Here is a 24,212-nt window from a genome sequence, read left to right on the forward strand (position 1 = left end):
TAATTTTAAAAGAGAATGGTGATTTATTTATTTGAATGTTCACCACTGACCATCTCCTGTCATATCTTTAAATCTAATTTCCCATATATCTTAGCCAATTAACTCCTCAGACTTACAACTTTGTTGAAATTAATGACAGTTTTGGACTTCACTTCACTCTCAAACTCACTATGAAATTTTATCATATTATTATCAGTCTTGCCTGATGGATTATCTACACTTGGGTTACTATTAAACTCTGTCTCGTTACACAATGCTAGATCTTAAATAGCCTGTTCCCTCCTTGGTTTACAATTTGTGGTTCCAATAAACTGCCCCAAATGCATTCCTCAAACTCATCGTCCAAACTACTCTGCCATTGTCGTAAAGTCACAGTTTCCACTGACATGAACTGACGATATGTGACTGCTCCGTAGCACAATTAATTTAGTTCATTGCCACAGATGGCTGATTGAAAGGAACACTCAAAGCTACATTTCATATTCGGTGGCATTGTTTAATGAAAATGGGAGAAAAAGCCACTCTGATGTAGGGGAGTATGGAACCATTTTTTAATCAAATATAAACGTGGGGTGAAAAAGTGTGATCCTGACATGACTGCCAGAAGAAAAGGTACAAGAATGAAAATTTAAATAAAGGAATGCAATAACGCAGTCAGTAAAAAAGAAAAGTCATCTTGCTTTCCTCCGTGCTGTTCCAACAATAAGATTGTCCTTTGGCCTGAAAGCCACATTTGAATGTGTTCCATACAGATAAGTGGATTTTGGCTTCTCTTTTATCTTGCATGCTCCTTTTTTAGTGGCATCTTCTGAGCGTGGAACAAGGATGGGCTTCCATGGAATTGGATTGCAGTAGCTTGGAGTGGGATATGAACTTCCATCGTAGTACCCTGCAGTAATATAACAGACATATATTGTTTCAAAAGGTATGACTCAAAATAGTCGATCCTGGGCTACTCAGCTCAAATACAAATACACATGAAGCAGTGGGTTGATTAACCTTTCCAGGACTGAAGCAGCAGCAATGCAGTACTATAATCAAATAAAGGGCAAGAAATAATAAGGATAGCATTTTAATTTCTTTCTTCAAAAATACCACATCATTAGTTAACAGTTCACAGAAAATTGCTGGAAAAAAGTGCTGTTTCCTTTCAGAAGTGCAGAGTTGGAGTTGATGCTTTGTTGAGCTCCCACGGAGTGTTAGTCTTGTACCCTTCACAGTCCTCCATAAGTTTTCAATTTCAGTAAAGCTGTCAAGGAGAGGTGTAGAGTGGAGGTTGAGGTGCTTCAAAACGGGAAAGGAAAAAGCCATTTAAAATAGAAAGGGCCTATTGTACATAACCACGAGTATTTCTTTCACACAGGCTTGAATTCAAAAGAAAAATCTCCCACCATATATGGTAAAAACTAGAATGCCCTCTGGTCTTCACACTGGAGGGAAATGTAAAATACAAAATGAAGTCAACCGGCAAGGGAAACCTAAGCCTTCTGCATATCTTCACAAATGTTGATGGAAGCTGGAACGCATTTGTCAAACTGGAGTGCGATAAACAGGAGACGGTTCTGGTTGTTATCAACCAAACAAGGAATGACAGCACTCGGCAACACCAAAGCGCGGCCATAGGGCAGGCTTACCTCCACAAAGCACAACAGCAAACAGCGCGTGAATTCAAAACCAGCTGTGAAACAAAGGCTACTGATAAGACATCATCGGGAGGATAACATGCAGATACAACAAACTCTAAAATCTCTGCAATGTTTTTATGGAAGCTATTTGCACACATCTTGGTGCCCTCCAGGCGGCTGTCTGAAATTTGATATGCTGGAGAAACACAAAATTAAGGGAGGTCAAAAGAATGGAAGGTGATTTTTTTTTGTCCTGCGAGAGGAGCGATGGAGCTTCGCAGCGGACTCCCCAGAAAGTATTCTTTTCTTCACTCGATTAAATTGGTGGTTAGTGCTGAGATCACACCAATCGCAATATGGAGCACTTTTTGAAATAAATATCAAGAAACAATGTCTGACCACGCTTTGATCAACAGTTTCAGCTCGCCCAACTAATCTCAAGCTTCATTTTTATTGAATATGTTGCATAACATCCCATTGCCAGCAAAACTGAAAAAATAATAACCATGTTCTTCAAGAATAAACAATATAAAATATATGGAATTCCTTTCCAGACACAAATCAAATAACTTCCAATTTTACCTCTGGCTGAATACAGACAAGCAGGATCCAACTGGCTGTTTCAGCCAGTTATGAGACTCCCATAAGAATAATCACACAAGAAAGAAATAAGTGACTATAATTCCACATATTATGCAGATAATACGCATGGAAGTGTGCTGCGGCAGTGACATATCTCAAGGTTAAAACCTTCAAGCTTCATTAAGTTCACTCTCATGTCCAGCAAGTCATCTCAATCTTTCAACATGAAAATCTTGTAACATATTCCAGACTCTGAACTGTCCTATTTAATTTTCAACATTGTCAAAAGAGTGAAAATTTTAAGATAGCAACAGCTTTTTGGAATAATAAACGGAATAAAACAGTTTACATTTTGTATCTTGCTGCAGCGCCAAAATGTTTAATGCATAGTTTAACTTGAATTTTCGAAACGCAATCCATGGTTTCAATGAGGAAATGTTTAGGCAGTAACATTTATTTAAATGAGATATAGAAAAGCGACACAAACCTGTGAGTTTACCATTAACATAGCCAAAGCTGCTTGGAACAGTCCGAGGTCTGGTTTTGACCTTTTCTAACCACTCTTGGTAAACCTTGTCTGCCTTTTCCTTCCTTTCTTGTGTTTCAGCTGTTTTCTTTTCTTCTTCATTCTGAAGATATAGGATAAAGTCAATATTATTTGCAGCATCACATACATATCCAAATCAGGTCCAACAAGACAAGCAAATACTCGCCTACCTGAAATGAAATGAAATGAAAAAGTGTCCTGAAGGGTCCTGATAATAATACAAGTGGAGGCTAATAACTAATTAATTCATGATACAGTGTTAGAACAGTGCAGTTTGATAGCTTAGTACAGATGATGACCAGAAACTTGATACCATTATTCAAGAAAGGAGGAAGGGATAAACCAGGAAACTACAGGCCAGTAGGTCTAACCTCAGTGGTGGGGAAACTATTGGAAGCAATTCTGAGTGACCAAATTAATCTGCATTTGGAGAGGCAGGGATTAATCAAGAACAGTCAGCTTGGTTTTAAGGGGAGGTCATGTCTGACCAACTAGATTGAATTTTTAAGAATAAACTTTATTATGGTCACAAGTAGGCTTACATTAACACTGCAATGTAGTTACTGTGAAAATCCCCCAGTCGCCACATTCCGGCGCCTGTTCGGGTACACAGAGGGAGAATTCAGACTGTCTAATTCACCTGACAAGCACGTCTTTCAGGGCTTGTGGGAGGAAACCGGAGCACCCGGAGGAAACCCACGCAGACACAGGGAGAACGTGCAGACTCCGCACAGAGTGACCCAAGCCGGAAATTGAACCCGGTTCTCTGGTGCTGTGAAGCAACAGTGCTAACCACTGTGCTACCGTGCGGTGCCGCGAGGTGGCCAGGTGTGTAGATGAGCGAAATGCATTTGACGTAGTCTACTTGGACTTCAGCAAGGCTTTTGATAAGATCCCACAAGGGAGACTGATGGCGACGATAAGAATCCATGGGATCCAAGAAAGTTTGGCAAATTGGATGCAGAATTGGCTGAGTGGCAGGAAGCAGGGGTGATGGTCGAGCTGTGTTTTTCTAACTGGAAGACTGTGTCCAGTGGGGTCCTGAAGGGATCACTGTCAGGCCTTGCTGTTTGTGCTTTATATAAACGGTTTAGACATGAATGTAAAAGGGTTGAGGCGAACGGAGCGGCCGCAGCAAAGACGCTCCAGCACAGCCACAAAATCACGGCTTTTTTGGGGGGGCTTTCCCGGGGAATGTGCAACAACAAAACAAAAAAAATTCTTTAGGCCCCGCGAATTCGGCCCTGTCCAGGCGCCAAAGCTCCGATCCACGGAGCTGGAGAGCGAGAGAAAAAAAAGGAGAGACTGGTCCCGGTGAGCTGCCCATGGAGGAGGAGTGGGGATCGCTCAGAAACGGCCTGAAAGTCGGAGCACGGACAGGATCACACAAGAACAAAATGAGAATTTTAAAATTCAGCCTTCCTTGTTCCTCTCCTGCAAATTAAAAAAAAAAAAAACTTTTTTTTTTAAAAGGGAAAAAAAAACAAAAACAAAAAATCCCTTTTTATTAAAAAAAAAATCGTTTTTGAAAGGATCCAAGGGATTTTTTTTCTTTGGTGGGAACAAAAAAAATAAATTTATTTTTCGCACCAAAACCCAGGAAAAAAAGAGAAAGGCACTGACAGAAATATGCCTGCAAATAATAAATTGGGGGGACGGCGAGATGTAAGAAGGAACAGCAGTGAAGGCAAAGGAAAAAAACAGGAACCAACTCCGTCAGACACGGGGGACCTACTACGAACACGGAGACAAGGCTGGCCGCCTAGTGGCTCACCAGCTGAGAAAGCAGGCAGCCATAAGGGAAATAGCGCAGGTAAAGGATAGCAGAGGCAGACTGGTAATAGAACCAATGGAGGTCAATCGGGCATTTGAGACCTTCTACCGGGGACTGTACACCTCCGAGCCCACCCGCGGGTATGAAACAGTTCCTAGACGGACTGGAGCTACCAGTAGTGGGTGAAGACAAACAGGCGGAGCTGGAAGCACCAATAGACCTGGGAGAAATCATGGAGATCATCAGCTCCATGCAAGCGGGGAAAGCACCGGGACCCGATGGGTTCCTGGCGGACTTCTATAAAAATTTGCGCCAGTCCTGGCCCCACACCTAAGGGACATGTTCGCGGACTCACTGGCAAGGGGCACCCTGCCCCCAACGCTAGTGCAGGCCACAATTTCACTGATACCCAAAAAAGATAAAGACCTGACGGAATGCGGATCGTACAGACCGATTTCACTGCTGAACGTGGATGCGAAAATACTCGCAAAGGTCCTGGCCAAAAGGCAGGAGGGCTGTGTACCAGAGGTGGTCGCAGAGGACCAAACGGGCTTTGTCAAGGGTAGGCAGCTCACAGCGAACGTCAGGCGGCTGCTGAACATAATAATGACCCCCCCGGGGAGAGAACACCAGAGGTGATCGTCTCCCTGGACGCAGAAAAGGCCTTCGACAGAGTCGAATGGAAATACCTCCTCGAGGTACTGGAACGGTTTGGGCTAGGAGTGGGGTTCACCGCCTGGGCGAGGCTCCTGTACAACGCTCCCAAAGCGAGCGTCCGAACTAACACCACCAGCTCTAAATACTTCCAGCTGCAGAGAGGAACAAGACATGGCTGCCCCCTGTCCCCACTCTTGTTCGCGCTAGCCATCAAACCCCTGGCGATAGCCCTGCGGGACACGAAAAGCTGGAAGGGAATCCGGAGAGGAGACAGAGAGCACAGAGTCTCACACTCTATGCAGATGACCTGCTCCTCTATGTCTCAAAGCCACAGGAGGGACTGAAGGCAATACTGCAAATGCTGAAAGAGTTTGGCACCTTCTCGGGCTACAAAATTAATCTGGGCAAAAGCGAGGCATTCCCAGTGAACCCAAACGGGGAAGGGAGCGTGCTGGAGGGGCTCCCGTTCAAAACAGCCCAGAACAGATTCCACTACCTGGGAATCCAGATAGCCAGAGAATGGACACAGATCCACAAGTGGAACCTGACCAGCCTGGTGGAGGAAGTAAGAAGAGACCTTCAAAAGGTGGGGCTCACTCCCACTCTCCCTGGCGGGGAGAGTGCAGACGATCAAGGTGAACGTACTGCCAAGGTTCCTCTTCCTGTTTAGATCCATTCCGATCTTCATCCCCAAGGCCTTTTTCCAAAACGTAGACACTCTAATCATGGCGTTTGTGTGTGTGTGTGAGGGGGGGGGGGGGTAAGAACCCGAGAATCCCAAAACAGACACTGCAAAGAAGGAAAATCAAAGGGGCTTGGCCTTACCAAACCTACAATACTACGCCTGGGCAGCAACGGCAGAAAGAGCGAGGGAATTGGTACAAGAACCCGACACAGATTGGGTACAAATGGAGGAGGCATCCTGTAAAGGAACGACCCTCCGGGCCCTGGCTACAGCAGCACTCCCATCCCCCTCAACAAGATACACAACAAGCCCAGTGGTGGCGGCTACGCTGAGAATGTGGATCCAGCTCAGACAACACTCCGGGATAACTAAAATGTCCCCCATGGCAAATTCCCCCCAGCCATGCTAGATACCACCTTCAAATGATGGAGGGGGGACGGGGGCACATTGACGGTCGGGGACTTCTACGTAGGGCACAGACTGGCGACACTGGACGGACTGACGAGGATGTGGAGGCTAGCAAAAGGACAGGAAATGAGACACCTCCAAATAAAACACTTCCTCCGCAGAGACAGTGGGGTATCCTGGGGCCCCAGAAACCACACTACTAGAGGACCTGATAGGCACAAGCAACGAGAAGGGGGGACTATGTGGGAAAATATACGGACAGCTACTGGACAGAGCCCCGACTCCACTGGATGAGATCAGACAAAAATGGGAGGACGAACTGGGGACAGAGGTAGGATGGGGACTCTGGAGCGAAGCACTGAGTAGGGTGAACTCCACCTCCTCCTGCGCAAGGCTAAGCCTAATGCAGCTCAAAGTGGTGCACAGAGCGCACCTGACCAGAACCCGAATGAGCAGGTTCTTCCCGGAGGTGGAGGACAAATGTGAGCGGTGCCAGAGGGGCCCGGCCAACCACACCCACATGTTTTGGGCTTGCCCCAAGCTTGCTGGGTTCTGGACAGCCTTCTCCGAGGCAATGTCCAAGGTTGTGGGGGTGAGGGTGAAGCCAAGCCTAATAGTGGCAATCTTCAGGGTATCGGAGCAGCCAGAGCTACACATGGGGAAGGGGGCCAACGCCCTCGCTTCCCTAATCGCACGCCGGAGAATCCTGCTCGGCTGCGATCGGCCGCACCACCCACAGCTGCAGACTGGCTCGCTGACCTTTCGGAATTTCTCCACCTGGAGAAGATTAAAAGTACGCCACCCGAGGGTCGGAGGAAGGCTTCCTTGATACTTGGGGGCAGTTTGTCGGTCTGTCCCAAAACCTGTTCGAGGCCAACAATGAGGAAAATGAAAAATGAAATGCAAAAAAAAAAAGAAAATCGCTTCTTGTCACAAGTAGGCTTCAAATGAAGTTACTGTGAAAAGCCCCTAGTCGCCACATTCCGGCGCCTGTTCGGGGAGGCTGGTACGGGAATTGAACCATGCTGCTGGTCTGCCTTGGTCTACTTTAAAAGCCAGCGATTTAGCCCAGTGTGCTAAACCAGGAGTAACCGAATAAGATTTTTTTTCTAAAAACACCAAGATAGATGTTACCAAAAGACTGCGCAACCCGGGGGGGGGGGGGGGGGGGGCAATGAAAGGCACGTAGGGTCAGTTAAACGAAGGACAAACTAAACCTCTGTATAATGAAGGAAATTAGCGCAGGCGAGAAAAATGTGATGTGTATATATACAACTGTTTATAAATATGAGAAATGCCAATAAAAAGATTTTTTAAAAAAAAAGAAATAAACGTTATATACCGCATTAAAAAACGAGGGAAAAAAAATGTTAGGGGGTTGACCAGTAAGTTCGCGAATGATATGAAAATTGCTGGGGTGGTAAATAGCGAGGAGCATCGCCTTAGATTATAGGAGGATATATACAGGCTGGTCAGATGGGCTGATCAGTGGCAAATGGAATTCAATCTGTATAAGCGTGAGGTCATGCACTTGGACAGACACACAAGGCAAGGGTATACATGATAATCGCCAGGAACCTGGGAAGCACCGAGGATCAGAGAGGCCTTGGTGTGCATGTACACCCGTCCCTTAAGGTAGCAGAGGAGGTGGATACAGTGGTTAAGAAGGCATATGGCTTACTTGCCTTTATTAGCTGAGGTATAGAGTTTAAGAGCAAGGAGGTTATGCTGGAACTGTATAAAACTTTGGTTAGGCCACAGCTAGAGTATTGTGTGCAGTTCTGGAATCCACATTATAGAAGAAATGTGATAGCACTGGGAAAAGTGTAGAGGAGGTTTATCAGGATTTTGCTTGGGCTGGAGAGTTTCAGCTATGAGGAGACATTGGATAGACTGAGGTTGAAGCGACTATTTACAAAATCCCATTATTAGGATCCAGCAAAAAGTTGCATTCAAATTTTAATTACGGTATTTAAAGATATGAAATGTCATGGCCATAATCATAGATTATCATAGAATTGACAGTGCAGAAGGAGGCCATCTGATATAATTTCACAAATTAACACTGTTTAACCACATTCTTGGCAGCACCATCAGAATTAAACTACTAAAAAATAATCTGAAAGCTAATCCTACCTTTTCAATCTTTTTTGTCTCCATTTTTTGCAGCTTCTTTTTCTTAAGCCAGTCCTGAAATCTTTCACTTGCTCTTTCGGCTGCAAGTCCTCTTGCTCGTTCCTTGGCTTTTTCTTCCTCCTGCACCTTGTGAAGTTTAATTTCTTTCGCCATTTTCTCCTGTATCCAATAAATTGTCCATGCAATCAGCAGATGAACAAGTTGATATAAACTTTCTATACCTGCATCAGGCAGCTTCTTAGAATAGGACACAGATAGTGACATTGCTCATGAGCCTGTCTAGTTGGGCCTTGATCGGAGTCTTATCCTATACTACCACGTTGCCTCATAAAACGCTCAGGCCAATTATGATTGGACAATAAATAAAGTAGACACACATTTGTTCAAGCAGGAGACACTGAGTGATCTTTCAGTATTTGATTTTAGATATTTATATATGTGTGGCACAGTGGTTAGCACTGTTGCCTCACAGCGCCAGGGACCCGGGTGGGTTGTGTGCGGAGTTTGCACTTTCTCTCCATATCTGCATGGGTTTCCTACAGGTGCTCCGGTTTCCTCCCACAGTCCAAAGATGTGCAGGTTAGGTGTATTGGCCATGCTAAGTTGCCCCTAGTGTACAAAGATGTGTAAGTCAGGTAGAGTTACTTGAATAGGGAAGTGGAGTGGGCCTAGGCAGTGTTCCCTTTCAGAGGGTGGATGCAGACCCGATGGGTTGAATTGTCTCCTTCTGCATTGCAGCAATTCTATTAATCTATTTGGTGGGTCAGACAGTTCAAGCTCATTTCAAATAGAAAGCTGGACCTTGTGGGTGGCACAGTGGTGCAGTGGTTAGCACTGCTGCCTCACGGCGCCGGTAACCTGGGTTCGATCTCAGCCCCGGGTCACTGTCCGTGTGGAGTTTGCACATTCTCCATAACTGCATGGGTCTCACAACCCACAACCCAAAGATGTGTAGGGTAGGTGGATTGGCCGTGCTAAATTGCCCCTTTATTGGAGAAAAATAATTGGATGCTCAAAATTTTTTTTTAAAGTTAGAGTTTGGAAAGGAATACTATCATCTTTCAATTCTAGGCCAGATTCAAACTAAAGCCTCAAGTAATCCTGTAATATACTAAATCAGTGATTTACACAGTTCCTCCAAGTTCCTTAGATTGGTGTACTTCCCCTTATAGCACTAATTTCACATCTACATCTTGATAACTCTCTAGCAACACCAGAGTTTTCAGCCAACTCTACATTATTTTTGGGAAGATCAGAATGCAAATGTTCGAATGGTCCAAAACTCCCCCCACACACACCGACTCTGCAATATGGCCCATTCAACCAACAACCCTGGCCTCAGTGATGGCCAGTGGTTACCCAAACCCTATTGATTTCAGAATCTTCGTCGTCAGTTTTCAAGTGCCCTTATGGACTCACTTACACCACCTCTGTAATCTCCCGATTATAGCAAAGTCTCCACCTATAAGGATCCTGCAATCTGAAATTATCTTCCTAAACCTCTTCACTTTGTGGCATTCCACATATTTAACTGGTTTTGATTGTTATTAATTGGTAATATCTCATTTCCCGAAATACAAGTAATGAAAGTTGCCCATTGCTAGAAGCCGTCATACATCGGTTCATTGGCAGCAATCTTGCTTAAAAGTCAGGAAGATGTGGGTTCAAGTCCAAGCCTCAAGATTTGAGCACATAGTCCAGGCTGACACTTCAGTGTAGTAGAGACAGGACTACACAGTCAAAGGACCTGTCCATCCTCTCAGGCGGACAAACAAAAATGCGCTCCACTGTTTGAAGAAGAGCTGGGCAGTTCACCCAATGTCCTGCCTAATGTTCATCCTTCAACCAACATTACACACACAAATTATCTGGCCGTTTTCTCAATATTTTGGTAGAATCATGGTGCATGCAAACTGGCTTCCAACTTACCCAATGTTACAATGGTGACTACACTTCAGAGATTTTTAATCAAGTATGAAGGCAGGAAAAGGGAATGGCAGAGGAAATATCTAAAGGAGAGTTTGATAGGGTGGAAGACAGGAGTGATGAAAATTACAAACTCTTGCAAGGCAAAGGGAGATGTTAATAGGACAAGATTCTTCACCATGAAACTTGCTGAAAAGATGCCAGTCGGAAAGATGACGATCGCATAGCTGCACTGCATAACATTTTGACCTTCCCTAGAACGCATTTGTATAATATTTCAATATTATTCCATCCAGCAGGCCAGCTGAGAAACAGCAGAAACACGTTCCCAGCATTGGAAAAGGAATTTAAGTGACAATAAAATTTGCATTATAATTAATTGGCTGAGGGGTGATCAGTGGCTGCCTGGGCATTTTGAAACATGATACCCTAAATTACATTTTTATTTGGTCACAGTACAAAGAGTAATATTTGCCAAAAAAATTAAAATAGACTACGCATAAATTAGTTACTTTTTTCTGGAAAAGAAAAACAATTTAAGTATGATTTACTTTATTTCCAGAGGTCCTTTTCTCAGTTGCTATTGGCACACAATACAGATGACCACACAACACAGATGGAATGTGAAGTGTAAGAGGCAGTACACAATTAGGCTAAAGCTTGGGCGCACCGCAGTCAAGTTCTTTAAATGTAATTGCAAGGAAGTATGATTATACATAATATGGACAAACGCCTGCCGTTGTTCAGTGAAGCTATTGCTGACAACTGATAATTACCAGGAAATTATGATAAGCTTAACAATTCTTAATGTTCCGGCCATTTAATTTAAAGTTACTTATAAACTTGTTGATTGCTATGGTATTACACATGAAAATCAGACAATGTGAAAGTTTCACAAGGAAAGTTAAGAGGTTCTTGAGAATTTGGTATCCGTAAGTACAGCTAGTGGTATGAGGTCAAAGCAGGAAGAGTTTGGGCTATGTTACTATGAAGAAAATATAGTGAGGAAACACGTAACAGAGTTTAAAAAGTCACACATAATTGATTAGAATTGGAGCCATGAATCTTGGAGAGGCTATGCCTTCAGCTCCTAAGCTCTGGAATTCTCTCCCTAATCCTCGTTATATTTCAACTCTCTTTTAAGATGCCTTTCAAAAGCTACCTCTGACCAAGATATTAGTCAGCTGCCTTAATATCTCCCGAGGTGAGTCAGTGTCACATTTCTGATTGATAACCCTCCTGTGAGGCACCTTTGGGGCATTTTACCCTGTCAAAGACTCCATTTAAAGCAAGTTGCTGTTGACTGGTAGAGCAGAGGGTAAGTATTACAGCAAAGCCTGGAAATACGGCGCATTAAAACAAAATCGCAGTGCCAGTACAAATAAATGTCACAACTCTGACTGAAGCTAAGAGAATCAGTAATAGTGAGAATGTGACTTAAAATGAAACAGCAGAGATCTGGTTAAAAATAGAAAGACTCAAAAGTAACACTAAAGCAAAAAAACAAAAATACATGGAGCAGATAACAGGTAGATTGACATATATAAAACACGGGGAACACTTCAGCAGTCAAGGGCATTCAGCCTCTGATCTCCGGGTAAGCATTCTCCAAGGCGGCCTTCAGGACGCGCGACAACGCAGAATCGCCGAGCAGAAACTTATAGCCAAGTTCCGCACACGAGTGCGGCCTCAACCGGGACCTGGGATTCATGTCGCATTACATTCATCCCCCACCATCTGGCCTGCGAAATCCTACCAACTGTCCTGGCTTGACACAATTCACACCTCTTTAACCTGGGGTCACCCCATCTCTGGATCTGTAAAGATTTAATCACCTGCTAATGCTCGTATTCCAAGCATTGTCTGGCATCTTTGAATCTGTCTATATATATGTTTCTGGAACATACCTCTTCATTCACCTGAGGAAGGAGCAGCGCTCCGAAAGCTAGTGACATCGAAACAAACCTGTTGGACTTTAACCTGGTGTTGTAAGATTTCTTACTGTGCTCACCCCAGTCCAGAGCCGGCATCTCCACATCATATATAAAACATGACTAGTGTCATAGGGTTGACATATTGACCCCACTGCCCATCACAACGGAAGAATAAACGACAAGAAAGAGCCCACGGTCAGTGCAAAATTACCGAACCCTAGGGCCAAATTTTAAAAACACATTTCCGATGGAGTTCTGTTGGTCTTGCTTGTCGCTGCGATAAGGAGGGCCAATTTGCTTTTCCTCTATTTGACTCAGAGCAAATCAACCAACTGGTTTACAAAAAGTTGTAAGAGCCTAAGCTCCTCACCCGAAACAGGTTTTGAAACGTCCGTGAGGGAGTTGTCTTCTATTCCGGATGCTTATTGATTCCATCCCCCCCTCCAGCAGAAACAAAGCACTTGCTTCCATCTAGACAAAACTGTTTTATCTGCAAGTCCGAGAACCTGCACTCTAGCTGCTGCTGTACAACGAACATCCATAAAAGGGGAGAGTGCCTGGCCTCTGTTAATCATCTCCTTCCGTATAACATGTTGCAATTTGGGAAATCGGTGGTGCATCCCAAAATTAATATTCTACCCTGAAGGTGCAGCACACAGGTATTCCAACTTGCTACAGACCGTTTTTCAATGACAGTTCAAACATTCAACTGACCACATAGCAAAGAATTATTCTGATTATTTGAACAATGGTGGTTACAACATTAGAATAAAAGCCTCACAAGCAGATGCAATGAACCGCAGGGCTGTGCAGCAAAACTTCTATGATTCTGTTCTATAGTCTAAATATCAAGGGGGAAGGTAAAATTCGGAACACCACACTATCCAATGAATCGTAAGTCGCAAATCTACTAACATTTCTCAAAGATCCAGTCTTTTAAGGGGCAGCATGGGGCGCAGTGGATAGCACTGGGACTGCGACGCTGAGGACCCGGGTTCGAATCCCAGCCCAGGGCTACAACCCAAAGATGTGCAGGTTAGGTGGATTGGCCATGCTAAATTGGAAAAAAATAGTTGGGTACTCTAAATTTATTTAAAAAAAAGATCCAGTCCTTTATAACAGATGGAAATTGAACATATTCCATAGGATCCCCTGTGTGGGGAACTTGCAACAACTTTAAACCAGAGTGGCAAGTGCAGAAGAAGCACACCAAAGTATTTAACACTGATACTGAAAGCTTTGGCTAATATCTGGCTTCAATGGAGGGCTGCGCTGCATCACAGAGCCAAAGAAGCTGTGCAGAGGTGACAGAGAGAGAGGAAAGAGAAGAGTGCAAAGTGCGATAGGTAAACAGGCTTCATTATCTGAGCCTGTGACTTATGCCTGCACCATCTGTAGAACGAACTGCCTCTCAAGAACTGGGTTCTTTAGCCACTCAATGCTGTAGCAGCACGGTGAAGTAACTGAGCTGCTCTGGCATTTCCAACATTATCATTCGAGGACATAAAAAAATAGAAAATAGAAGGCCATCGGCCCTGCTCCGGCATTCATTAGGATCATGGCTGATCATCCAATTCAATAAGTCTTTCACCCCATATCCTTTGATCCCCTTCGCTATGTCTAACTGCTTCTTGAAAACATACAATGTTTTGGCCTCAACTATTTCCTGTGGTAACGAATTCCACAGGCCGACCACTCCCTGGGTGAAAAAATTTCTCCTCATCTCTGCCCTAAATGGTCTACCCCGTAACCTCAGACTGTGACCCCTGGTTCTGGACACACCCACCATCAGGAACAACCTTCCTGCATCTACCCTGTCGAGTCCTGCTAGAATCTTATAGGTTTCTATGAGATCCCCTCTCATTCTTCTGAACTCCAGCGAGTACATCCAAACCCATTCAATCGCTCCTCATTAGTCAGTCCCGCCACCCTAGGAATCAGTCTGGTAAACCTTCACTGCATTTATCCAAATTATACTGCATTTGCCATTAATTTGCCCACTCACTCAACTTGTCCAAATCACACTGAAGGATCTCTGCACCCTCCTCACAGCTCACCCTCCCACCCAACTTGGTGTCATCTGCAAATTTGGAGATATAACATTTTGTTCCCTCATCTAAATCATTAATATATATTGTGAATAGCTGGGGTCCTAGCACTGGTCCCTGCGGTACCCCACTAGTCACTGCCTGCCAATTTGAAATAGACCCTTTAACCTGCTCTTTGTTCCCTGTCTGCCAACCGGTTTTCTATCTATCTCAGTACACTACCTCTAATCCCATGCACTTTAATTTTACATACTAATCTCTTACGCGGGATTTTGTCAAAAGCCTTCTGAAAATCTAAATTAACCACATCCACTGGCTCCCCCTCATCAACTCGACTAGTTACATCCTCGAAGAGTTCCAGTGGATTTATTAAGCATGATTTCCCCTTCATAAATCCATGCTGACTCTGTCCAACCCTGCCACTGTTTTTTAAGTGCTCTGCTATAAAACCTTTGATGATGGTCTCTCGAATTTTTCCCACTACCAACGTCAGGCTGACTGGTCTATAATTCGTTTTCTCTCTACCTCCCTTTTCAAATAGTGGAGTTATATTAGCTACCCTCTAATCTGCAGGAACTGTTCCAGAGTCTATGAAATCTTTGAAGGTGACCGCCAATGCATCGCTATTTCTAGAACTATTTCCTTAAGTACTCTGGGATGTAGATTATCAGGCCCTGGGGGTTTAATCAGCCTTCAATGGCATCAATTTCCTCAACACCATTTTGCTACTAATATTGACCTCCTTCAGTTGCTCCCTCTCCCTAAACCCTACATTCCCCAACATTTCTGGTAACTTATTTGTGTCATTTGTGAAGACAGAACCAAAGAATGTATTTACTTGCTCAGCCATTTCTTTGTCCTCTATTACACTTTCCCCTGTTCCTGACTGTAAAGGACCTACATTTGTCTTCATCAATCTTTTTCTCTTCATGTACCTAGAAACTTTTAGTCAGGTTTTTATGTTCCCTGCAAGCCTACTCGTGTACTCTATTTTCCCCTTCTTAATCAATCCACTGGTCCTTCTTTGCTGAATTCTAAACTGCTCCCAATCCTCCGACCTGTTGTTTTTATTGGCCAATTTGTATGCCTCTTCCTTGGATCGAATACTATCTCCAATTTCCATTGTAAGTTATGGATTGGCCACCTTTCCTGCTTTACTTTTGTGACAGACAAGAATAAACAATTGCTGCAGTTCCTACATTGCGCTTCTTGAATGTTTGCTATTGCCTACCCACTGTCATCCCTTTAAATAATGTTTGCCAATCAATCATAGCCAACCCGGTGGCTCAGTGGCGCAGTGGTTAGCACTGTTGCCTCACTATGTCGAGGATTCGGGTTCGATCCTGGACCCGGGTCACTGTCCGTGTGGAGTTTGTAGATTCTCCATGTGTCTACGTGGGTCTCAACCCCACAATTCAATGATGTGCAGGGTAGGTGGATTGACCACACTGAATAGGAAAAAAAAGAATTGGGTTATTTGAATTTATTTTAAAAAATCATAGCCAACTCATATCATCGTAGTTTCCTTTATTAAGATTCGGGACCCTAGGCTCAGAATCAACTACTTCACTCTCCATCTTGATGAAAAATTCTATCATATTATGGTCACTCATCCCCAAGGGGTCTCGCACAACTGGATTGCCAGTGGACTGTTGTCTAGTTGGTTCCTCAAGGTATTGGTCCAGAAAACCATCCCATCCGTATACACTCCAGGAATTCCTCCTCCATGGTATTGTGGTTATTTTGATTTGCCCAATCTATATGCAGATTAAAATCACCCATAATTACAGATGTTCCTTCATCGCATGTGTCTCTAATTTCCTGTTTAATGCCATTCCCAACATCACCACTGCAATTAGGGGGTCTATATACAACGCCCACTAACATTTTTTTGTCCCTTGGTGTTTCTCAGCTCTACCCATACACATTCCACATTGTCGGAGCTAATATCCTACCTTACCATTGCGTTAATTTCTTCTTAAACCAGCAATGCAACCAACCGCCTTTTCCTTTTTGTCTGTCCTTCCTGACTACTGAATTCCCCTGAACATTCAGGGCCCATCCCTGGTCACCGTGCAGCCATGTCTCTGTAATCCCAATTATATCATACCCTTTTACATCTATTTGCTCCGCGCGTTTGTCTTTTTGACATTGTTTGTCCCGCTCAAAATATTTTTCACTATGGCCCTGTTTGAAATTGGCCCTTGGTTTCTCTGCCGATCACTTTTCTTATTCCCCTTTTTGTCATTTGTGCTTATCCTCGTTTCCTCCTCCTCCTCTGAGTCCTTGCATAGGTTCCCATCCCCCTGCCTTTTTAGATTAAACCCTCCCCAGCCACTCTGGGGAGTGGACATCAGTTCCATTCCTGCCTAGGTGCAACCCGTCCAGTTTGTACTGGTCCCACCTCCCCCAGAACCGATCCCAATGCCCCTGGAATCTGCAACCCTCCCCCTCACACCATCTCTTCAGCCATGTATTCATCAAATATAGCCTGCTATTTGTACTCTGACTGGCACATGGCACTGGTAGTAATCCTGAGATCACTGCTTTCGAGGCCACCAAGAACACAAGTACATGGCAATCCACTATAGCTATAGTTAAGAACTATGATGGCAAACCCCGCGAGTGAAGAAAGTGTTGCTGAAGCGCAGTGGGGGGGAGGTTGTGTTCGCGCTGCCGAACTTCTGCAATTGCTACTGGGCGGCTAATACAGCCATGATCAGGAAGTGGGTAGTGGGGGAGGGGTCGGTATGGGAGCAGATGGAGGCGGCGTCATGTAAAGACACCAGTCTGGGAGCATTGGTAATGGCACCTCTGCCGTTCTCGCCGGCCCGATACTCCACAAGTCCGGTGGTAGTGGCGGCTCTGAGGATCTGGGTGCAGTGGAGGAGATATAAGAGAGAGTGGAGGGAGCATCGATTTGGACCCCGATTTATAACAACCACAGGTTTGTACCGGGTAGGCTAGATGGCAGGTTCTGGAGTTGGCAGAGGGCAGAAATTAGAAGGATGGGGGATCTATTTATAGATGGGAGCTTTCCCAGCTTGAAAGCTTTGGAGGACAAATTTAAATTGCCAGCAGGGAATGGTTTTAGGTATTTGCAGGTGCGCGACTTCCTGGGAAAACAGTTGTCAGCCTTTCCACTGCTGCCGCCAAGGGGGATACAGGATAGAGTAGTTTCCAGTACCTGGGTGGGAGAGAGGAAGGTATCAGATATTTACCAGGAGCTTTCGGAGGCGGAGGAAACTCCGGTGGAGGAGCTTAAGGGCAAGTGGGAGGACGAGCTAGGAGGAGGGATAGAGACAGGTCTATGGGCGGATGCCCTAAGCAGGGTTAATACCAGCTCATCGTGCGCCAGGCTTAGCCTGATACAATTTAAGGTAGTCCACTGGACACACATGACAGCGGCAAGGATGAGCAGGTTTTTCGGGGTAGAGGATAGGTGTGCGAGGTGCGCGGGAAGCCCAGCAAACCACGTCCATATGTTTTGGGCATGCCTGAAGCTTAGAGGGTTTTGGCAGGATTTTGGTAAGGCAATGTCCACGGTGCTAAAAACACGGGTGGTGCCGAGTCCGGAGGTAGCGATCTTTGGAGTGTCGGAAGATCCGGGAGTTCAGGGGGCAAAAGAGGCCAACGTCCTGGCCTTTGCCTCCCTGGCCGAGGACCAATGTTAGGATTCTCCTGGAGGTGACAGCCGTTCGGCGACTTTCGCGGGGAAAATTAAGAATGTCAGCAGATGCAGTATTCCGGGGGGGGGGGGGGGGGGGGGGGGGGGGGGGGGGGGGGGGGGGGGGGGGGCTGTCATTGTCTTTGTTACGGTTATAAAAAATTTCAAATACCTTAATAAAATATTATTTAGAAGAACTATGATGGAGCAGGGCTTGGAAAGATCTGGTTGGACAATGTCTCTGCCAGTGATTTTAATCTGTCACAATATTCAAGACATTGGAGATGCATTTAGAAACCTTTGCAAAGACAGAACCAATCTCCTCAAAGCTACAACTATGACACCAGTAGAAAGGAGTTCTCATTGGCTCAGTATATTAGCACCTTAACTACAATGAGGCGCATCACCATATCATTGCTCATAGTCCAGCAAATCCTTTGAGCCTCAGCTTGGCATGGATCTTCTCCCCACTAGTATAGAACTCCCTGTTCCTATTGCATGAGTGCAGCATGTCCATAATCTTGTTCAGCCCCATGGCCACCACATACTGCTGCAGCAAGGTACCACGCCAGAGACACAAATGTACCTTTTAAAAAACCTCTCCCCACGAGCTTCGCTGGCTGACACTGAGGCAAGGCGAGCTCAGTGTATATTTTTTTGATCCAGAGCTCTCAGCAGAGGGTATGACATATCTGTTACTAATATAAAGAAGCCATTGGGGAGATATAAATTAATGATGGAATAAAAGCTAGTCAGCAAAATACCTCCGATTGAATACAGGCCTTATCCTGCAGCATCTAAAAACACCAAAATCCAATCTTCAGTGGAGGATTTCAGCCACATCCTCAAACCTTCTACTCCTGAGCCCAAGGATGCTAAATATAATTGCCATATTCTAATAGCCGCCTTAGTTGCGACAAGCAAACTAGAACTCAAACCTGGAACTTGTAGAGGCCTGTGGATCACACACAGAACAGCCTTTGCGTATCAAAGCATTGGAGGAAGGTTGAATATTTACTTAATTGCCAGCAATTAAGCCAAAACAGATATGGAATTGTCTTAATAGTAACACATCAATCCCAAAATTTAGACTTGCGTTTTAATCCAACAGATTGTTTATTTTGCAAGTTTACTTTAAAAATTGAACTTGAATTACATATGAATATTTTACTAATTTTCTACAGCAGTTTACAATCATAGAATCATGCAGCTGTGGATGATTTTTTTCCCCCCTCATCAACCTCTGGTTCTTTTTTTGCCACCTTCAACCTGTGCTCTCATTACTGACTCACTAACCAGTTGAAATAGTTCCTTCAGATTTACTCTTGCAAAAATTGCTCAAACTTCAGTATCTTAAATTAAATCACCCTTTTTCTAATCTGCTTAAGAACAATCTCAGCTTCTCTACCCTCTAAACATAACTAAAGTCCTTCATGCCTGGCAACATTCTAGATAATCTACTTAAAGTGGGTTGAATTTCCAAAAATCAAGGCACGGGATCAAATTTATATCTTTTTACCTTTTCGTTTTTTCTCAGCACCCAATGTTTGTGTTCATCCTCAGCGAGAAGTTTCTTTCTTTCAAGTTCTTCGTGTTCTTTTAATTTTGTTTGTTTTAATGTCATCTCCTGTAACAAAGAAAGTATTTTTCTTTTTTGCATTCAAAACTTATGGAGTGCTGCAGAATGTTTCATCCTCAGTGTTTATGGGAAACGTTTAAGTTTTAGATTTTCTAGCGGCACCGAGGCATATGTACACAGATCAGAAAATAGTTACAGGCAAGGAAAGCTTAAGTGGACCATCTAGGAAAATCCTAAAGTCTTTCATCATCTAATTTCTCCTGAAAAGAGTCCCGTCTCCAACTGGAGAACGGCACCGTTTTTTGATATATTAGATTTGCAACACCTCACAAGTAACCTCTTTTATATAGGAACATGGGAGAAGGCCATTCAACTGAGAATGGTTGACCATCTGTCTTAATGTCATTTTCAAGCACCATCTCCATGCCACAGAATCATAGAATTGTACAGCGTAGAAGGAGGGCATTTGCCCATTGTGTGTGCACTGAATCTCCAAACGATCATTGTGAATTAGTGCCATTCTCCTGTCTTTTCCCCTGCACATTGTTTCTATTCAATTACTCTTGAATGCCTCGATTGAATGTGCCACCACCACACTGCCAGGCAGCGCATTCCAGACCCCAAACACTCGCTGCGAGAAAGGTTTTTCTCACATCATATTTGTTTCTTTTGAAAAATCACTTTAAATCTGTGCCCTCTCATTCTTCATCCTTTTACAAGGGGAAACAGTTTCTTGCAATCAACTCTGTCCAGCCCCCTCAGGAGTTTGAGCCTCTCTACCAAATCTCCTCTTGACCTTCTTTTATTCGAGTAGAACGGTCTCAACCTCTGCAATTTATCCCTACAACTGAAGTTTCTCATCCCTGAAACCATTTTTGTAAACCTCTTCTGCACACTCACCAATGCGTTCACAGCCTTCCTGTGGTGTGGCGCACAGAACCGTACACAATGAGCGGGATTTACCGACTGTTCACGCCAGTGGGATATTCCGGTCCCACCGACGGCGTGCGGGTTTTCCGGCGACGAGGGGTGCAGTCAACTGAAAATCCAGTTGACAACAACAGGACCAGAAAATAGTGGGCCGCCTCCACCGCCAAAAAACACGCGACGGGTTGCGTGGTAAATCCCGCCCAATATTTCAACTGAGGTCTGACCAGTGTTTTGTATTCGTTCAGCATACCCTCCTTGCTCTTGTACTCTATGCAGCTATTAATAAAGTCCAGAATATTATAAGCTTTATTAACTGTTCTCTCCAATCGTTCTGTCACCTTCAATGATCTGGGCACATATATACCCAGACCCCTCTGCTCATGCATCCCTTTAAGAATTATGTCCCTTATTTTATATTCTCCCCTAATATCATTAGAATCTAGAAATCTACAGATCTCTGTCTTTAACATACTCAATTACTGTGCTTCAACTGCACCCTGGAGTACAGAATCGCAAAGATTCACCAACAATGAACAAATTCCTCCTCATCTCAGTGCTAAATGAGCTGTCCCTTATTCTGAGGCTGTATCCCCTGGTTCGAGATCACCCCCTCTCCTCGTAACCAGATGAAACATCCTTTCTTCATCCACCCTGTTCAGTCCCTGAAGAATTTGGTGTTTTCCAATAAGATCACTTCTCAATCTTCTAAACTCTCGAGAATCATGGAGTCATAGAATCCCCCCAGTGCAGAAGGAGGCAATTTGAATGAGCTACACATTTGCACTCCCCCAATCTCTGTGACCCCATAACCTAACCTGCACATGTCTGGACACTAAGGGGCAATTTAGTATGGCCAATCCACCTAGGCCGCATATCTGTGGACTGTAGGAGAAAACCCACGCAGATACGGTGAGAACGTACAATCTCCACATAGACAGTGACCCAAGGCTGGAAATGAACCTGGGTCCCTGGCGCTGTGAGGCAGCAGTGCTGACCACTGTGCCACCCTGATGGTCTATTTACAAATACTTGGAATAACACAGACCTAATATTCTTTCATTTAGCATCCCCCGTATCAATACCCAGGACAGATCAAACTCCCAACAAAAGGGAAATCGTTTTTGGCGAATCGGAGAGTTAATTTACAGTTTGCGTGAAATTAATTCTCTATTACTACCCTGCACCCACTTCCTCAGCAAGCCCAACCCCTGCCCAGTGCAACAGTCCTACAGCTTGGTTAAATCCACGAGATAAGTATGTGTGTATAGTGCTTGGTGCAATGCTACAATGTCACGGCTTGTTGGATAATTATTAGCTACAGTGGAGTTTCAAATGACATAAGGCAAGCAACTCGATTGCTACAATATTGTTTAATGGTTTAAATTACTATTGTCACTAGAATTTCTCGAAATCAGTGCAAATGCCTTGAAGCATCCAAGACTGGTTATACCAGGTAAATAAAGAAGGCAGGCACTAACAGAGCTTCACTCCACTATGAAAAGCTTCCACACTTGCCTAGAAAACACTCGAGATTGAATTTTACAATAACTTAATAACATTTTTGTAGAGACTTGTAGTGGATAAACAAATTGTCAAAATACCATCACTGGTATAAGGGGCAGCACGGTAGCACAAGTGGCTAGCACTGTGGCTTCACGGCACCAGGGTCCCAGGTTTGGTCCCCCGCTGGGTCACTGTCTGTGCAAAGTCTGCACTTTCTCCCCGTGTCTGCGTGGGTTTCCTCCGGGTGCTCCAGTTTCCTCCCACAGTCCAAAGGCGAGCAGGTTAGGTGGATTGGACATGCTAAATTGCCCCATCTTGTCCAAAAAGGTTAGGAGGGGTTATTGGGTTACGGGAATAGGGTGGAAGTGAGAGCTTAAGTGGGTCGGTGCAGACTCGATGGGCCGAATGGCCTCCTTCTGCACTGTATGTTCTATGTTCTATGAAAAATACAAATTGAAGAATGCTTGTTGTAAATCTAACTTGATTGGACTGTATAATTTACACCAATCACATCGGAGAAATCAATCCAAAATTATTTCCAGCTAACAGAAAAATTGATGTTCAATTGCTGCCAATTTGGGAGGGGATCTTTCACAGCAACCAAAATAATAATAATCTTTATTGTCACAAGTAGGCTTACATTAACACTGCAATGAAGTTACTGTGAAAAGCCTCTATTTGCCACACTCCGGCACCTGTTCGGGTACACAGAAGGAGAATTCAGAATGTCCAATTCACCAAACAAGCATGTCTTTCGGGACTTGTGGGAGGAAACCGGAGCACTCGGAGGAAACCCACGCAGTCACGGAGAGAACGTGCAGACTCCGCACAGACAGTGACCCAATCCGGGAATCGAACCTGGGACCCTGGAGCTGTGAAGCAACATGCTACCATGCCGCCCATAGTCTACACTGAAGCTAATTTAAGTAATACTCACACTTACATCTTTCCACTGTTCTTTGGATCTCAAGACTATTTCAGTGTAACAGATTTGACATGCTATGGATTGTTCCCAAATTATTTTCATTCTTTCTATTCCTCACAAGCATCCCGTAACAAAAGAGCAGCCAGTAAATTGTGCAAAACAAGCATTTTGTTGGAATTTCATTATGATCTCCTAATCTATTATAGAATCAACATTATTCACAGCACTTGTTTAATGCCTTTATTCGATAAACTTCTCCCATGCTTTTTTTATTGAGGGTACTGACCGAACCCAAAGAACAATAGGACAAAGTACTTCAAATCTATTGGAAGCAATCTGTATCATTCAACCTTTCTATTTAACGACACAGACACGCTAACCAAAACACTTGCCTGTTGAGATTTGTTTTGGATTTTAATGCGTTCTTCCTTTGCTTTCTTGATCAACCATTTCTCCCAGGCAGTAAGTTCAACTTCCTTAAAGCGTTGCTCCTCCTCTTCACTTCGTTGTGCCTTTCTTAATGAAGTTTTAAATCTTTGAAACAAATTAATTACTTCACTACCGATTCTATGTGGTACATTGCTTGACGCAGACGTCAAGTGCATAAGTACTCGAAAATATAAGCACAAGAACAATGTAAGGATCAGAAACATCTTAATTTTATGGGTCCTTAATAACGTGCACAGAAGGTAAAGGGCAAAGTGATTTTCAAAGTACATGCTATCAAGCAATGATATCCAACACAATCCAAGGGCATCACACATAAATGGATAAGAAACCAACAGAGCCCAATATTATAGCTACCACTTATAAGGTCAGTAGTTACAGAGGCACCAGGCAGTCAAATAAATGGACCTCGGGAGTCTTCACTCATACGTTGCCCAACTTCACGGGCTCCACTCGCTGGAACTCGCCATTGTAGCGCGAGATCATGCCCAAAAGGCATGCAGCTGGAGGTCTCTGATCTCTTTGGAGACCCCGACGAGTGCCGCTCGTCTGGTCCCCGTTTGAGGGGACCAGTGCTGAATGGTACTCGCCCGAGGTGAAGGGATTGAATCCCAAGCCGCAGGTACCTTGGAAATCAGCACATTAGAGTAAGGCTTACTGCCTCGCTCTAATATGCAGATTTGCCAAAATAAGATCCTGCCCATTGTGGGCGGGATTCTTCTTGCAAGGTCTCGCGAGATTGCGGTGAATCCCATGAGGCAATGCGACTCGGGTGGGTCCTGGGAGCGGGGTCTCCCAGCTTTCACTGACCACGCTGCGCTGCAGTGAAATGATTTCTG

At 44.3% G+C, this 24,212-nt stretch overlaps 1 protein-coding gene across 2 annotated transcripts in view; it reads right to left on the reverse strand.

The window, feature by feature from the left end:
• Positions 1 to 475: 475 nt before the first annotated feature.
• The window catches only part of LOC140384700 (coiled-coil domain-containing protein 34-like), a 42,159-nt gene continuing 18,422 nt past the window's right edge, over positions 476 to 24,212 (reverse strand). For both annotated transcript variants that reach the window (XM_072466643.1, XM_072466644.1), the window contains exons 4-8: positions 23,319 to 23,460; positions 19,509 to 19,616; positions 8,415 to 8,573; positions 2,695 to 2,836; positions 476 to 889 (exon numbers count right to left, since the gene is read on the reverse strand). In XM_072466643.1, the coding sequence (XP_072322744.1) occupies positions 672 to 889; positions 2,695 to 2,836; positions 8,415 to 8,573; positions 19,509 to 19,616; positions 23,319 to 23,460 (769 nt within the window). In that variant the 3' untranslated portion in view covers positions 476 to 671. The remainder of the gene's footprint in view (positions 890 to 2,694; positions 2,837 to 8,414; positions 8,574 to 19,508; positions 19,617 to 23,318; positions 23,461 to 24,212) is intronic.

The sequence above is a fragment of the Scyliorhinus torazame genome, chromosome 10 (assembly GCF_047496885.1).
Source record: "Scyliorhinus torazame isolate Kashiwa2021f chromosome 10, sScyTor2.1, whole genome shotgun sequence".
NCBI lineage: Eukaryota > Metazoa > Chordata > Chondrichthyes > Carcharhiniformes > Scyliorhinidae > Scyliorhinus > Scyliorhinus torazame.